Consider the following 16,052-nt stretch of genomic DNA (forward strand, 5'->3'; position numbering starts at 1 on the left):
ACCTTGCTTGTGAGATGCAGAAAAGTGATGCAGATCAAGATGTTATAGTCTTCCAGTTCAATTTGCTTTGGCAGCTGGACTGTGACTTACTTCTTCTATTCATCTGGGATATACACTTTGTCTCATATGTCTTGAAGGATACGCTGAAGTTGTTTGGGATTGTGCTCGTTTTATGTTGTATTTTTGACGCATGTCAGCGAGTATTTATTCAGGATCCTTGTGAAATTCTCTTTTACAGTCACTTCTTTAATAAGAGAACCGCTTTCTGACTTAAATGTCTTTGTTATTTGATAGAAGGTATACATGTGTGTGCTTTATTTCATTTATTTGTTGTTGTTGTTGTTGTTGTTGTTGTTGCTTTTTATTTATAAACCCCCTGTGCTTCCACAGACAGTTACCTAGTGTACTTGCTCTTCTCGCAGATATTTTTACCTTTTTGTCATTTTCTCAGTATAAGATAGCTGGCCTTACTTTTGACATAAATACTAGCATCCAGCTTATATAATTGGTTTTGTTGTCAGGAGATCTGCTATCTTGTTGTTAACATTCATAATTTAAAGATTCCTGGCCTGGTTCATTCTCTCCCTCTACCAGTTGCAGTATAGTTCCTTGTAATTGTTTCCATTGAAAGTGTTATCTTGCAGGGATAGTTGCTTATAGACTTAGGACCGACCGTCGCGCCTGTTATATATTCAGTCCATATCTTTAAGCGCCGCTCATCTTTGCCATTAAAATAAAGGTTACTAAGTAATGACCCAATGTGTTTAACTGTATCTAGATATCTTAAGGAATTGACGTGGTGTATCTGTCGTTATGTGCACACTTTGAGTAAAAGTGAATGCTATTAAACCGTAATGTTACATAATCTTGAAAAATGAAACTTTTTTGCAGGCAATATAAATGTGTACTGTGACTATAGATTGACAGGAGAGTCATCAAGAGGAATCACAATGGAAATCAGAAATTTAGATTTTGATTTCAGCTATATATACACATCCTCGACACACTTGATGCAGATTCGTTTAAGTACGAGGGGTTCTTTCTACGATTTAGTTTTTAGGAACAACAGTATTTGCACGGTTGATGTAAGTTAAAAAAAATTTCGTGATTTGATTTCTAGCTTCTTAAAATAAACATTTTATTCTGTCTTTGGTCTACTAAGGTAATTCTTTACAAGCTTCCTACTCAATCCGTAAATTTTATTTTATGTAATTTATTATGTAAATGTGTGGATTAAAAGTAAAATATTGTTTAAACTAAACATTGACATGTGCTTTTTGTGAACAAATATGTGGTGGTGAAATTCATAATGTATGTATAACCTGATTATTGGAATAAGACAGGTCAGGGATCTATGCATTGTGTTTAAACTGGTGTGCCTCGTCTTTTTATTTCTGGACAATAAAAATTAGACAATAAGTGACTTTATTAAAGACATCATATTATCACTTTAAGATAAGTTCGGAATATTTCACTTGCTATAACGGACAATATGTTCTTGATGGTCATTGTATAGGTCAGAAGTACATGTCATCTACCAGAGTATGCTGCATCAATTTACGACTTGAAATACAAACAAGCTACTAATACGACTTGTCAATGCTCAATCGAGACTTTAATGTTACGCTGGCTTTACCTTCCGACAGATTATTTCTATGAAGACACGTACATCTACGTCTACGATACAAGCGGGTATATTTTTTTTACCTTCCAGACTTATTTTCTATCAAATATAACGCCTTTAAGTCCTCGATTTAGAGCATAGCTTGGGCATTTTCAAGCATTCCAGTAGAACAACTCTTCTACTATAAAGTTATCGTTTATATCACAAGAAACTTCGTTTTGTTTTGTTTTTTTCACATTCTCTAATATTTTCAAGTTCCATTTAGGGTCTTTATGAAAAAAACGAAACTTCCTATATTGCTATCATATGCAAAAAGGTTTGGCATACTATTATTTTGATGATTTTGAAATATAAAATAATTATTTCCTGTCTTTATTTGTATGTGTGTGCGCGCGTATGTGTGTGCAAGTGTGTGCGTGCGCGTGTGCGTGTGTGTCTGTGTGTGGAAGACTGCAAGCGTATACCTGTGTGTTTCAGGTGTTTGTGATTGTTCTATCTAAATAAAACAAAGCATTTGTCACATGCGATTATTTCAGGGATTGGCGGAGAAAACGTGATGTTTCTACAGGTCAAAATGAAATAGATGACCTCAGGTAATTGAAATGTATAATTTAATATTTCTGGTTAAATTATCGTTATTAATGTGCAGTTATATATTTTTTGTTATTCAATATCTTTGATTTCAATACTTAATATGACCGTTAAAATGACGTCAGCAATGTTGCACCTATTAAATCCCTTATGAACATATTTAGCCTGTCGAGATTATTATTTGCAATTTAATGTTCGTTTTAACATTAATGGTTATTTTTAGAAATATATGAATGTCATGAAGTCATAAATGTATTTTTTGTAAAATTAAAAGCTCCTTTAACAACGGCATGGAGCACAAACAACTGGCATCTTGCAATGGGAATGAAACAGTTCGTCATGACCTTACCTACTACACTTTTGACGAAAATGCAATACATGTTAATCCAAGCGTGGCGGAGGGAACAGTTCCGATTGACATTAGATTAAACAAGATTTCGTGCACTTATAGTATGTGTTGTTTTTGGATATATAATATTTTTGTAAATTTTTATTACTTGCAAAATTTAAGGAATTATTAAAGGATTTTGTCAATAGGAAATTCGCCATCACAAACTTTTGCTAACCATCAAATGTAATAATATCTATATTACCAGTTAAATATCAAAACTTAGAGACAACATTCTATAAAAACGTCATACATGCTTTTCACATGTGTAAAATATATCTAGTCAAAACGCTTTGATCATTTTACAAATTTGCTACATCAACAACTTTTAAATGCCATTTACAATAAAACTATTATATTTAATAAATACTTATATTGTAACGTAAATTAAAGAATAATTATATCATTCTCAAACAAAACGTCGAAAAATAGATTACTCAGTGCCAGTTGAACAAGACCTATATGATTGTTACGGAGATAACACGACGATAAGAAAATCTCAGTTGTGTATATATGATGAAGATGCAACAGGTTATATAATTGGATGTAGGTCGGGGATGCATCTGCAAAATTGCGGTAAGTAATTAATTGAAGTAGACGTCGATTTCATTTGTATATTTATAGTTCACTTAGGACTATGGTGATTATTCTCTCTCTCTTATTTCGGTAAGATCATTACGTAGAGAGGCACTGGCATCGGGAAAAGAAATATATAACTCGAAATGGTGAAAAAATCGGAAGTTGTATCCTTAGGACTACCTGCTGATGTCCTTATCGAGGCCGGGAGAGGAGCTTGTACCACTACAAAAAAGACAAAATGACGAGGAAAATGCGCGTAAAAATGATTTAAAAGATTTGACATAAGCTGGCATATTAACCCTTATAAGGCTACACTAGTTTCCATTGTAATATCAGGTTACATTCGTTTCTGGTCTTATCAGCCGCAGTAATGTGACATTTGTCGGCAAAAATTTCATCTGTTGTCGAATATTACACGGTGGTGATTTTGCACAACTGGTGCTCCATAATTAAGCCTTTACGGGCATGACTAGCAACATGTCCGGAGTCCGTACCTTTTGTGTTTGAATCATACTTAATGATAAAAGTAACATTCAATCTGCAATTAGTAAATATCCATCAAAATATTATCTCTAGATAAACAAGTGTGAAAACTGCTGTTGTAGAAATCTTTGTTCATCTATAGGTCTACATAAGGTACAAATTGCTGTAAACGTCTAATCAATTTTATAGAACTGTAGAATGTATTAGAATGTGGTAACCATCTATTCCTTCTTCTAAAAGACCAACTGAAGCAATGAGACTTGACTAACTGTCTGGAAACACGGACAACAGAAACTATAAGAATTTGAACTAAACATTTATAATAAGCCTAAAAATATAACAGGACGACAGCAAAAAAGAACATGATTATCTATTTCATAAATGGCTCTTTGTTTCCCTAATAAGTGATCTGTTTCATGAAATTGCATGCTGTACATTTCTTGTTGTCAATATAAACATGTTATACCAAGTATATAAGGAATATGTGTATGTCCTAAAATAAATACACTCTTATCTGAAAATAACTAACTATATTTATTTCACCACAAATGATGTTACTGTTAAACCTTAATAAATATACCTACACCTACAGATGCAATTGACATATATATGTATACAATAATATTTCCTGTTTTGTTTACTCGTATTTTTTAGTTGTCTGTTCTTGTTATTAAGATGAAGTACTATGTGATTTCAGACGACTTTGACTGTCCTCAAAATACAGTAAAGTGTCCAAATAGTTACTGCATTTCCCTAAGGTTTGTTTGTGATGGGAGGTTCCAGTGCCCTAGTGGGCAAGATGAACATAATTGTAGTAAGTAATGCGAACGATTATACATATAAACATACCTTATTTCAGTCATATATGTAGATAACATAATAAATATAAGCAGCCATTGGGATTGTTTTGTTTATTTATAAGACTTTTAAACCACAAATATAATATAACTTAGACAATGTTGTAAATGCTTATTGTAATATATTTTTCATCCTGTGATAGTAAAGCTAGAGACATCATTGTAATGGTAGAGGATACAAAGAGACCGACTCACAGTCAAACTGCCGCTGAACTATTAGCAAAGCAATTTGTGTCTGGTGACAGTGAAGTTAGGTTACTGTATTTCAAAGGGGAACCTAGAATACACAAATTTCCTCTTATACATCGACTTCTGGAAATACGTGAAAAGTATATGATTGGCTACGACGCAATTAATTCCGACTGTACTTATAAAACCATGACTCGTAATTTACTTCCGTCTTTACAATTTTCAAATAAAAAAACGAAAGCTATCATATTCATAGAAGATAGCATAGAGTCATCTACTGTCGCTAAGATCATGTTTTCAAATATATCTAGTCGAGCATTTGAAATTTATCGTGTCATTAAAAACTTCAGTTACTCAATTGACAATAAAAGAACATATGAGTTTGTGAATGATGTACGCATCTCCAGATGGAATTCATTACACGCTGTAGGATATAGGCTTTTCCCAGAAATATGCAAAGGTTGGTAGAATTGATAAAATGTGAGAATTTTCAATTATTTCATTGTCAACGAATAAAAGTAAGTAATTTTTTAACAGTTATCCTTACTTATTTCTTTATATATAGTAAGTATTTCTGGTAAATATACATTAAGATAGTGTTACAACTTATCAGGTGCTCGTGATTTTCAGTAGCTTTCTGTTGTAGCTCGGTATTTCTTTTAAAAAAGAAATTCCTTGTAAACATTAACTCAAAGACGAAAAAGACGGTCATCTTTCATATAACATTGAAAACAAGTGAATGACGAATTATATTTTAGATAAATTTCACATTAATTTTACAATAATTAAAAGGCAATGCACCATACAAGGAAACAGAATAACACGTTCCCTTCAATCAACTCTCTTTCAACTAAGTATATCTGGTAGAAAATTATGAAGATACAGATATAAATACCAAGTATCAATTACGATCCAATATAACTTCATGCCCATTAAAACATCAAATATCTATTACAGCCTTATACCTGAGTTATTGGTTTGAAAATATGAATCTAAATGCATGCTATTTCATTCTTTTGTACAGAAGCGTCATATGTGCCATGTGCAGGTGGATTTAGATGTTATTCCAGTAAGCAATGTATACCGCTGAACCAAGTATGTGACGGAATAGCTCAATGTATCAATCGGGACGATGAACACATGTGCGATTTTGAATGTCATAAAAAATGCAAGTGTGGAGACGGTTCTGTTGAATGTCGAGAAGCTAATTTAACTATTTCAGAAATACGTGCTCTGTCAAGAAGAACCCGAAGCGCAGACCTAAGTCATAACATTAGAATCAATGATGTTTTATCAAAGGAAAATCTTCATTTTCCTTTCATGTTGAATTTAGATGTCTCATATTGTAATATAGAAGTTATAAGCAATATTGCATTTTCAGACATAAATAATTTATTGAAACTCAACTTGAGCTACAATATAATAAAACAACTTACGAATAATGTGTTTGGAGATCTTCGTCATCTCGTCGAGCTAGATCTCGATGGAAATTCCGAATTAATGGAGATATCTTCTTTAGCATTTCAAGGTTTACAAAGTATCAAAGCATTAAGAATATCGGGAACTAAACTGAAGAAAATTTCAACATTAACATTCTCAAATTTGAAGTTGCAAAGTATTGACATATCAAACAATGACATTCGTGAAATTGAAAATTACGCATTTAGCAATACATCTGTTAATATGATTAACTTTGAAGGTAACAAAATAATCAAATTTCATGAGTTCATTTTTAAAGATGTTTTTTCACTAAACGAATTACGTACACCGGCGTTCAAATTTTGCTGTATACGTCCGTGTAACGTCAAAGAAAGAAATTGTTATCCTCCAAAAAATGAGTTTTCTTCTTGCGCTGACCTAATGAGACATCCAATTCTGCAGGCTGTTTTATGGCTGGTTGGGCTAGCTTCATTATTCGGAAATCTCGGATCAATTGTTTATCGAATTGTGTACGACAGACAAAGACTAAAGATAGGTTATGGAATATTTGTGACGAATTTGGCATCCGCTGATTTCTTAATGGGAATATATCTTATTGTGATAGCATGTGTTGATTCAATTTATCGAAGCAGGTAACTGACATCTTTTCTTTGTAAGTTTGTCTAGCTAAGATACAGAAAAAGACATGTTTTATTTCTATAAATTGTTTTATATTCCCCTGTCAAATATATTTTTCATTTGAAATATCTTTTTAACAGGTATATTTACATGGATGACGAATGGAGAAACAGCATTTGGTGTACCCTGACCGGATTCTTGTCAACAGTTTCTTCTGAAGCAAGCGTCTTCTTCTTGTGCCTTATAACAATTGATAGACTTCTTGTAATCAAATATCCTTTTGGACACGTAAGGTTTACACCAAAGAGTGCGAATATTTGCTGTTGCATTAGCTGGGTAATTGCAACTACTCTAGCGGCTATTCCTATTTTTCACACAAGCTATTTCAGAAACAGTTTCTACTCAAGATCAGGAGTATGCATTGCATTACCGTTGTCTCGTGATAAGCCTCCGGGCTGGATGTATTCCGTGTCAATATTTGTCGGGTTAAATTTCGGAACCTTTATCCTTGTTGCATTTGGTCAGTTGTCAATCTTCTTGGAACTTCGAAAATCTAGCATGGGTGGCAAGAAAACACTGAAATCAAGAAAAAGGGATCTGCAAGTAGCAAAAAATCTGATCCTTGTGGCAACAACCGATTTTCTTTGCTGGTTTCCGATTGGACTAATGGGTAATATAATAGCTGTCTAATTCTAATTATCAAATTAGTGCATATAATAACTATACCACCACAACATATTTGTTAACAAAAGAGCACATGGTAATGTTTATGGTTAAATATATTGCTACTTAAATAAAGCGTCAGAGTAGGGATCTATCAATTGTAAACAGTTTTCAGAAATATCTATTTTGACATTTTCTAAAACAAAACCAAAAATAAGTTTTATCGCGTTCTCTATTAACAGAAGAATAACTACATACCAACTGACTTATATTTACTGTTAAAGAAATAAAATGATGTGTTATAATATATATCAATAAAGATTGAATAATATCGACCCTATCAATCAGTAATGTGGTGAATCCTTTATAAGTTTGATGCACAAATTAAATTAAATACCTTATTTTGACAATATAATTGCTTTAATTCTAAGATGAACTTGCATTGATTGAATGAAGAGTGTTCTCACTTAATATAATGCACAAGAGCCGAATTAAAATTCTTTATCAAGAAACTTATATAATGAACTTTTTATAATGAACGTGAATTCAAATGTAATGGTAATGTAGGGGAATTTCAGATATATACATTTTTTTCTCAAAATTATAATATCTAATTATCATTCACGAATCAAAATCGATAAATTGATCACCTATCTTTGGTAAAATGTTGCTATTTTCATAAAAACTAAGAAAAGGCAACGGACTATCTCTATATTCCAGGAATTATGTCATTGAGTGGATACTCAATCTCTGGTGATGTTTATGCATGGACAGCAGTGTTCATACTTCCTTTGAACTCGGCGTTGAATCCATTTCTATACACACTTTCGGCTATAATTAGGAAAAAGGTGCAAATTTAATTAAATTTTATTATTTGTTATTCGTAATGATTTTTAGTTCACAATTGTTAAACATCGACTGCTGGAAAAACTTTTAAAACGATGATTTCTTGGACAGGTCACAAAAGTTCCGAATTCTTACATATTACCTCTAAGTCAGGAATCTTAAGCTAATATGGAAATTGATTCGACTGAAATAATGAAACGTAGGTATGGCAAATATTCAGTTTTTTATGTCAAAAATTACGTGTTCGTATGTATTGAACATTGAAATATCATCTGATGTATTTTCAGACTTTTAATCCAAGTACAAAGGAGCAGAGCAGGACTGAAATTGAGAGAGGTAGGCTTGCGTTACTTGAAAAAATTGTTGTTTTTTCTAATAAAGTGATAATTATTCATGCTTAATTTTATGAAGACAGTATTTCGATTCTACTTTGTTTTTTATCATGGGAAGTTTTAAGTATGTGTTTTAAAGTGCATATTACTTAATTTTTCTGTATGTGCTATTACTCACATATACTTATATTAGCAAATTGTTGCTGAAATGATAGATAATAATCATAATAAGCACTTGTTTTTTTAAATACAGTGATGTAAATTTTTTATAATTGTAGATTTATTAATAGAATAATTATGGCATTCCCGTTTTATTAACTTTTAAGCACAAACTTAAAATATAAAATACTTGAACATAAGTATAATCGTCATGCTTCATAGAAATTATAAGCTGTTGGAATTTTTTTGCTGTACACATACACTTATTTAAAAAAAATATCACTGACAACGCCCATACATTGCAATATAAAAGATAAAAGTAACCTCTTTAGAAATGAAAAAGTTAAACAAATATTCTGTAAAAAGTATTCAAATAACAATGTTTCAATACATTACTCTGGCAGGTGCATGTGTCAAATGTTTATAAGAGAGATATTTTCTTTATTACCAAAACTTTTAATAAAACGAGTATATTTACTCATGACTGAGATTTAAATCAAATATCATTTAGACATATTGAAGAATGTAATAAAACGCTGAACATCAGTACTCTGTGATACTTGAAGCTCGTTAACATACGTGATTCTAAAGTCTAGTGTCCGACGTTATCACCACCTATGGCCGGACACATTTTATGCAAATTTACCAATTTACGTCTGTAAGAATATGCTGAACTATGTAAAAATCATAGAGATAGTCGCTCTGCGAAACATCAATCTGCAAAACATAACGTCATTCACTTTTCGCCGTTATCCAACATTTTCATACAGCTGTACGTGTAACAGTGAGTTATGTGCGAGGTCATCGACCTCAACCGCTAGTGCCATTTGTAGACAAATGATTTTTCCGCAGGTTGCCTATGTATCTGGCATTTTAAGATTTTTCAAATGTTTTTCCAGCTAGTGTTTGCGTCGACAACCGGACAAAAATTATTGTTATTTAAAATGCTACAGAAAAATGATCGTTTATCACTTTATCGTTTATAACATTGGAAGCTATATCGAAATATCGCGCTAAAGTCAGTTTCGTTTGCGGCAAATTTAATTCAATTTTTATAATTAAGAAATGTACGATTGCAACCAGTACCATTCTCTTACCCGCTCATTCAGAACTTTAAGACTATCAAGTTAATAAGCACTAACTTATTTTAAAAGTCTGCAAAATTTTGATTTATCATGAGGAATATTAAAACCTATTTACAAGATAAAATATGAATTATAAAAAATCTTATTTTTAGAAAGAGGTTCAGCTATCTTGCAGTACACAGATTTTAGGCGATCGGTTAGCACTAAACGAGAAATTTTGCCAGGTGGAAAGACAAGAAGGATCAAGGATGTTCTTGATGAAAACATGCCTGTAACAAGTGTAACTGCGATATCTTATCAACTTGCCAACTATCTGAGTCTTCTACATAATTCAACTATTACCGTTGAGAATCTTTCAGAAACAAACACTTTCATCCGATACAGAAACAAAAAGGTAAGACACATAGTTAATGCAAATCTATCTGATAATACAATATTTTCATACATATTTCAAATTGAGGCCTTATTGGTTCTACATTCAATTTGTTCTAATTATGTTGTTAACAACATGTTAAATAGAGTCTGGTAAGGGGTTAAAGTTGTAAATTTTACTACTTAGTACAGAAGCTTACGTTGGGCATGTTCTTGTTTAACGCAAAGTAAGCATAGACACACGCAATATTTGAAAATATTTCTTCAGCTGTCTAAAGTAAAAGAGATGCTCTTCAAAATATATTTATTATTATTTTTTTTTATTTAGTCATTTATTTTTTCACAAGAATATCGTGTTATGGACACATAGACGGATGATACGTATGTATTTGTGTATGTGTGTATCAGATATTTAACAAACATTATACTAATTTTCTCGATGCGTTACATTTAAATTATTGGTTCTTAAGACTACTAAAACTTTTATCATGATCTCTTCTTTCATTTTTATAACCAAACTCATTAAATCTTCTGCTTTATTTCCACAGGCAAAAAGACCATTTATTGTTCTGGATACGAAAATGACACTTGTGGACGACGATAAAAAGAAAGCGGATAATATATATCAATATGGATGTCTTCTTCGAAAGATGATCGCAAGGTGCAAATCGAAAGAATAAACGTTTCCGAACAAGTTAAAAATACAAAATTGTGTGTACATTGTTTCTAAGGAAAATATATTCGTATAACATGAAAAGGTGTTTTGAATGAAGTATAGAAATATAAGTTATATTGAAGATTTAGGAAATGACATAAATTACCTTTTCTAACAAATTAAATGAAACTTACATTACGTGTGCGAGCCATCAAGACATGTTATATAATACAGACAACAGATGTATTGTTGTAATAAATGTAGTTAGTATTGTTTTTTGGTATATATTTGATTATTGTAAACATGATACCATGTTGTTGTGGGTAATTATTAATAGTGTATCGTGTTCTTTTATTAACAATGTAATCATTACTAGATGATGGTGTCATTGACGTTTAACTTTGATTATAGTTCAAGATAGTCTTTTAGGTGTCGTTATTTTGTTCATTTTATAGTTATCGTTTATTTTTTCCGTTTCTCTAAGATATATATTCGCCTATTTAATGTTAGTATTTACGTACATTTGTGATTGGATTTTTTGAAATATAAATTTATTTAATAGTTTTGTAATATTATGTTGTCTGTGTATATTTGATTTTGATTTTTTTTTGTTGTTTATATGAAAAATTTAAAGGAAAATTTTGATGCCATTTTATTGTCGCTGTATAAAATAAGGGTCACTTGAATTAGTGAGTATTTGTTTTTAGTCTTGGTTCGTTTCTTTAAAGTTTTACAGTCTCTTTTTTTTATAGTAAAACACTTTTAGGTTTTCTATCTGATCCTGATATTGGTTTAATAGGTTAAATAAATGTAAATTAAGGTCGTTGATTTCAAACCACTTGCCCCTCACTGCTCTTGGTTCGAATCCCGACAGGGACTTTGGATTCCTTCATGTGAGGAATCTATCCAGCTAGCTTACGGAACATCGGTGGTTCTACTTAGGTGCCCGTTCGTGCCTGAAATAATGCACGGAGGGGCACAGGAGGTCTTCCTCCACCAATAGAGCTGGAACGTCGCCAAATGACCTAGTGTCGGTGTGTCGTAAAACACAAAATATCGACTCAAAGTTTACAATTTTAGGGCAGATAATTCAAAGTAAGCTCGATGACCTGCTTTGTGTCCGCTTAAAATGTTTCTGTTTTTTTTTTTATATATATACGTATATTCTAAGATCATATCATGTTTAAACAATCTCTTTTATACAGCTTTAATTTTTTATCATTATTGCATGTCCCTATAATAATCTTATTATGTTTTGTAAATTAGTTATATTTTATTGGGCATACAAAATTGCGATTTGATAAATATACTCTGCTTACTGATGTAAATATTTTACCCGAGTCTCCTCCGACACTCAAGCTTGAAACTCATCATGTGATTCTGACTTAAAACCCAACACAGCTACATACTTGGCTGTCTGTTGTCCATCGCTAGTCCACCATTCACAATTGTTTAAAAATAAAATTTTCTTTTTTATCACATAGAATCAATTTATTAAACTCACCTATATTTCTTGAATGAGGCTCTGGCAAAGTGTTTCGAAAAATGATTCCGGTTTATTGCAGTTCTGGGTCACAGACAATAAAAATGGATTTTGTAATTGATGCGTTTGAAACCCACAAGACATAAAGCTTAACTAACTATGTTTCTTTAGCTTTATAGTTTGTTTACATATTAAACCTAGAGTTGACGCTGACGTCACACGATGGTCGCTTAAACTTACACAGTCTTATACCTCTTGTCAATAACGGGAAGGCCAAGAGCTTAGATATGTCGAATGTATTATTGCGCAGTAGACCACTACCACTAGTTTATTTACACAAACTTAGCATAACCTTTTTATTTTTTTAAATAGAATAAATATAGTACTGTCTTTTGTGAAGCAATGTGTAGTAGATCACTTTTGTTTAGTCCATGAGGTCAAAGTTTGCCTCGCCCTTATGACATTTCATCCTACATTGGCTTATTAAGGGAAAATCTAACAATCTTCTTCTTGCAAAGATAGAGGGTAAAAATTAAGACATCTGGTGTTGACATTGTCTAGCAAACTCGTATTTATTTTACTCAAATACAGTGGATTTCATCTCAGCGATTTATTGCAATGATGCTGTCTTGTCTCCTTATATTCAATTTTGATGAACAAGACATTTTTTATCAAATTGTTTTTAGGTACAAATTTTTTATTGTTGTGGTAATATTTCTTATTGTGTCCATAGATTTTTATATAAAATTCTTTACAATGCTTTCTGTATATAAAGATATTGTTGTTGTTGTTTCTATTTATTCCATCATCTATTATTATTATTATTATTATTATTATTATTATTATTATTAATTAGTTACTTTTTAGGTTTGTATCATCAAATTTAATGCTTAATGTATAACCTACTCTCATACATTACTAAACAGAAAAAGTAAATTTGGCATTTTAACAGAACAAATCACAATCAAATTGTATATTCGTCTTTTTGCTTTAACTACGAAATAAAGTAAATAAACTTGAAGTAGACATTCATAGTTTTAGTGCTTAATTCTGATATTTGAAGCAACAGATGGACAAGATAGGCGCTCATTTTAACAACAATTAATTCAAGGGAGTTTTATATAAATAATGTCAAAGCCTTAAGGGTCGGGTACCGCTGATTTCATTGATAGATCTACATAAAAAAATGTCAAAAATTTAAGAATAAAACAATTCATCTGTGTACAGGTACCAAACAGCATTTAACCATTGCTGTTATCTGATTTATGATAACGACAATGAAATGAAGCGATCTATCCATTTAAAAAGAGGAAATGAAATCGTAAACTTTTCTCAATCCCCTAGCATATGCTGTCTTACTACTTTATATGTTGCGATCAGAGATTCCGAAGGAACAACGGAATATAGCAACACTGATATGAAGTACATATGTATTAGGGATGTATGTATGCTATTGTGAAAAGAATATTTCACAAAGGTTATGTCTCCTAAGGGCAAAATATACAAAAAATAAAAGATGGAAATTTCAGATTCGGTTTGATAATGTTTTGATTAAGAGGAGTCCTGATAGAAGCGACAGCCCTAAAACATAGCTGAAGTATTAGAATCAGTCGTATCAATATATAGAGAGGAAAAATAATATTGTACTTTTGTAAATTATAAAGGTCATGCGGTGCATTCTAACTTCAAATTATTCACGTGATAAAGACTTTATATTTTCAATAAAATAGAACCGATGAATGAATTCAACATTTCGAATCATATTGAGAAAGATTGTAAACGTTGGACTATTATATATAATTTGGTTGATGGCATTTTATTAATTTTTCCATTAACGTCCGTTATGATAGGACAAGGACATGTTAAACTTAAAAACTCGGTATATGTTTTAAATGTGTGTCTGTCTTGTACAATGCTAGGTGATATCGACTTTGTCAACGATATACATTGTCAACGATATACATTGGGAAAAAATCTGGAAAAGGGGGATCCCTCGGAAGAATAAAAATACACACGAAAACTCCAGATTCGGTTTGATTGAGTCTGTACATGAGGGATAATGAAAATGTGCAACATCCCTCACACCCCCTCCTCTAGCACACATAGATGACGTCATTGTTTACGCTTAACGTTTTTATTGGATTTCATTCAAATTTATCATGAAACGAAACGTTCGATTAATATTATCAAAACAACTTTTTTGTCTAAATGCAACTAACATAGTTTTGAAACCTTTGCATCACATCATTTTCAGACCCAGCATGAATTGTCAAAACAAAAGCAACTGCAAACAGGCCTACAGTTTAGGATGAACATTTCAGTAATGGATTTTCTAAAAATACATCATCTTTTTTCATAAAAATGGGTCAAAGATAGAAATGGCCGGGTTGCATTTGTATACCAAATATGAGGCTATGAAATTTTTCTACTATTCACCATTTATGACTAAAATTGTCGAAATTTTAACTAAGTCGGTAAACAGGACGTGAATGAGCAGAAGATCTGAAATAATATAACACATTACGGGACCACGTGTTAATGCTGTATACCAAATATCAAGAGGCTTCGATATGTAGTTGCTGAAAAAGCTGTTACAGAAATTTCTTACCATTTACCATTAACGTCGAAGATTTAACTAAGTCTGTAGACAGTAAGTGGATGAGCTACAGACCTGAAATCGAATCTCACGGTTTGGGATCACATCTTAATGCTGTATACTAAATATTAAGTAGTTGCTGAGAAAACTGTTTCGAAAATGTTCTACCATTCTCCATTATTGTTGAAAATTACTAAGTCGGTAAACAGGAAATGGATGAACGACAGACCTGAAATCGAATGCCACAGTATGGGGCAGTGTGTTAATGCTATATACTAAATATCAAGAGGCTATGATAAGTAGTTACTGAGAAAACTGTTACGAAGATTTTCTACCATTCACCATTAATTTTGAATTAAACTAAGTATGTAAACAGGAAGTGGATGAGCGACAGACTGAAAAAACTTTTACGGAAATATTTTCCCAGCCCGCCCGCCCGCAGCCCGACATACAGCATACAATAACCCGGGTTAGCACCTGTGCAACCCGGCCAAAAAATAAATTAACATTTCGAAAATAAGTTAACATTTCATTCTTACTTGACAGTCAATGTCATTTATAAATCAAAAGCATACTCGTCTTAATTTGAAATTTCATTACAGTTTTGTCTGAAATATTCTTTTGTTCAATAACCAAATGTTTGAAACAAAAATGACACTTTTGAAGTTTGTATACGGCAACAACAATGGAAACGACATTATGACTGAAGCAAATAGCTAGAGCATTTTTCGAGATATCGAGATAACATGACTTTTTTGTTGTTGTCTTATATTTCAATAATCATGAACGAAGATGGAAGATGTTTGATAAACAATATTTTATAGTTCCGATTAAATACAAGGATAAGACGTTTAATTTACTTCTGTTTTTTGACCTTGTGCATTAACGTGTTTACTGAGGTTATACTACATTTTCTAGTGATATTTCAGGTTCACTACTATTACGTAAAGATGTTTTATCATTCCATGAATTTCTTTAAATAAACTTAAACTTAAAATTCAATATTGGTCAAATATGTCCAATTTACCTTGAATTAATGGGGACAAATGACTTTAAACAATGTGAGACAAGTTATCTTAACTTTAACTGATA

At 31.7% G+C, this 16,052-nt stretch overlaps 2 protein-coding genes across 2 annotated transcripts in view; both read left to right on the forward strand.

Annotated features, from left to right (window-relative positions):
- LOC132750814 (low-density lipoprotein receptor-related protein 2-like) overlaps positions 1-4,487 on the forward strand; it is a 33,029-nt gene extending 28,542 nt beyond the window's left edge. The window contains exons 13-18 of the mRNA XM_060740894.1: positions 892-1,085; positions 1,517-1,692; positions 2,161-2,217; positions 2,490-2,665; positions 3,036-3,179; positions 4,363-4,487. Coding sequence (XP_060596877.1) covers positions 892-1,085; positions 1,517-1,692; positions 2,161-2,217; positions 2,490-2,665; positions 3,036-3,179; positions 4,363-4,487 — 872 coding nt within the window. The remainder of the gene's footprint in view (positions 1-891; positions 1,086-1,516; positions 1,693-2,160; positions 2,218-2,489; positions 2,666-3,035; positions 3,180-4,362) is intronic.
- Positions 4,488-4,655: 168 nt separating this feature from the next.
- Positions 4,656-13,149, forward strand: LOC132751457 (G-protein coupled receptor GRL101-like). The gene is made up of 7 exons (XM_060741651.1): positions 4,656-5,171; positions 5,736-6,783; positions 6,910-7,439; positions 8,153-8,280; positions 8,566-8,614; positions 10,007-10,248; positions 10,775-13,149. Exons 1-7 carry the CDS (start codon positions 4,688-4,690, stop codon positions 10,904-10,906), a joined length of 2,613 nt encoding a protein of 870 aa, XP_060597634.1. The 5' UTR covers positions 4,656-4,687; the 3' UTR covers positions 10,907-13,149.
- The last annotated feature ends 2,903 nt before the right edge of the window (positions 13,150-16,052 follow it).

The sequence above is a fragment of the Ruditapes philippinarum genome, unplaced genomic scaffold (genome assembly GCF_026571515.1).
Source record: "Ruditapes philippinarum isolate M1 unplaced genomic scaffold, ASM2657151v2 ctg1875_1_1_1_1, whole genome shotgun sequence".
In the NCBI taxonomy this organism is placed as follows: domain Eukaryota; kingdom Metazoa; phylum Mollusca; class Bivalvia; order Venerida; family Veneridae; genus Ruditapes; species Ruditapes philippinarum.

Excerpts from the sequence above, each read along its gene's own strand:
- LOC132751457 (XM_060741651.1), top strand. The coding sequence starts at position 4,688 with ATGGTAGAGGATACAAAGAGACCGACTCACAGTCAAACTGCCGCTGAA. Across the intron at positions 8,615-10,006 it reads CAGGACTGAAATTGAGAGAG|AAAGAGGTTCAGCTATCTTG; the intron begins GTAGGCTTGCGT and ends TCTTATTTTTAG. Across the intron at positions 10,249-10,774 it reads TCCGATACAGAAACAAAAAG|GCAAAAAGACCATTTATTGT; the intron begins GTAAGACACATA and ends TTATTTCCACAG.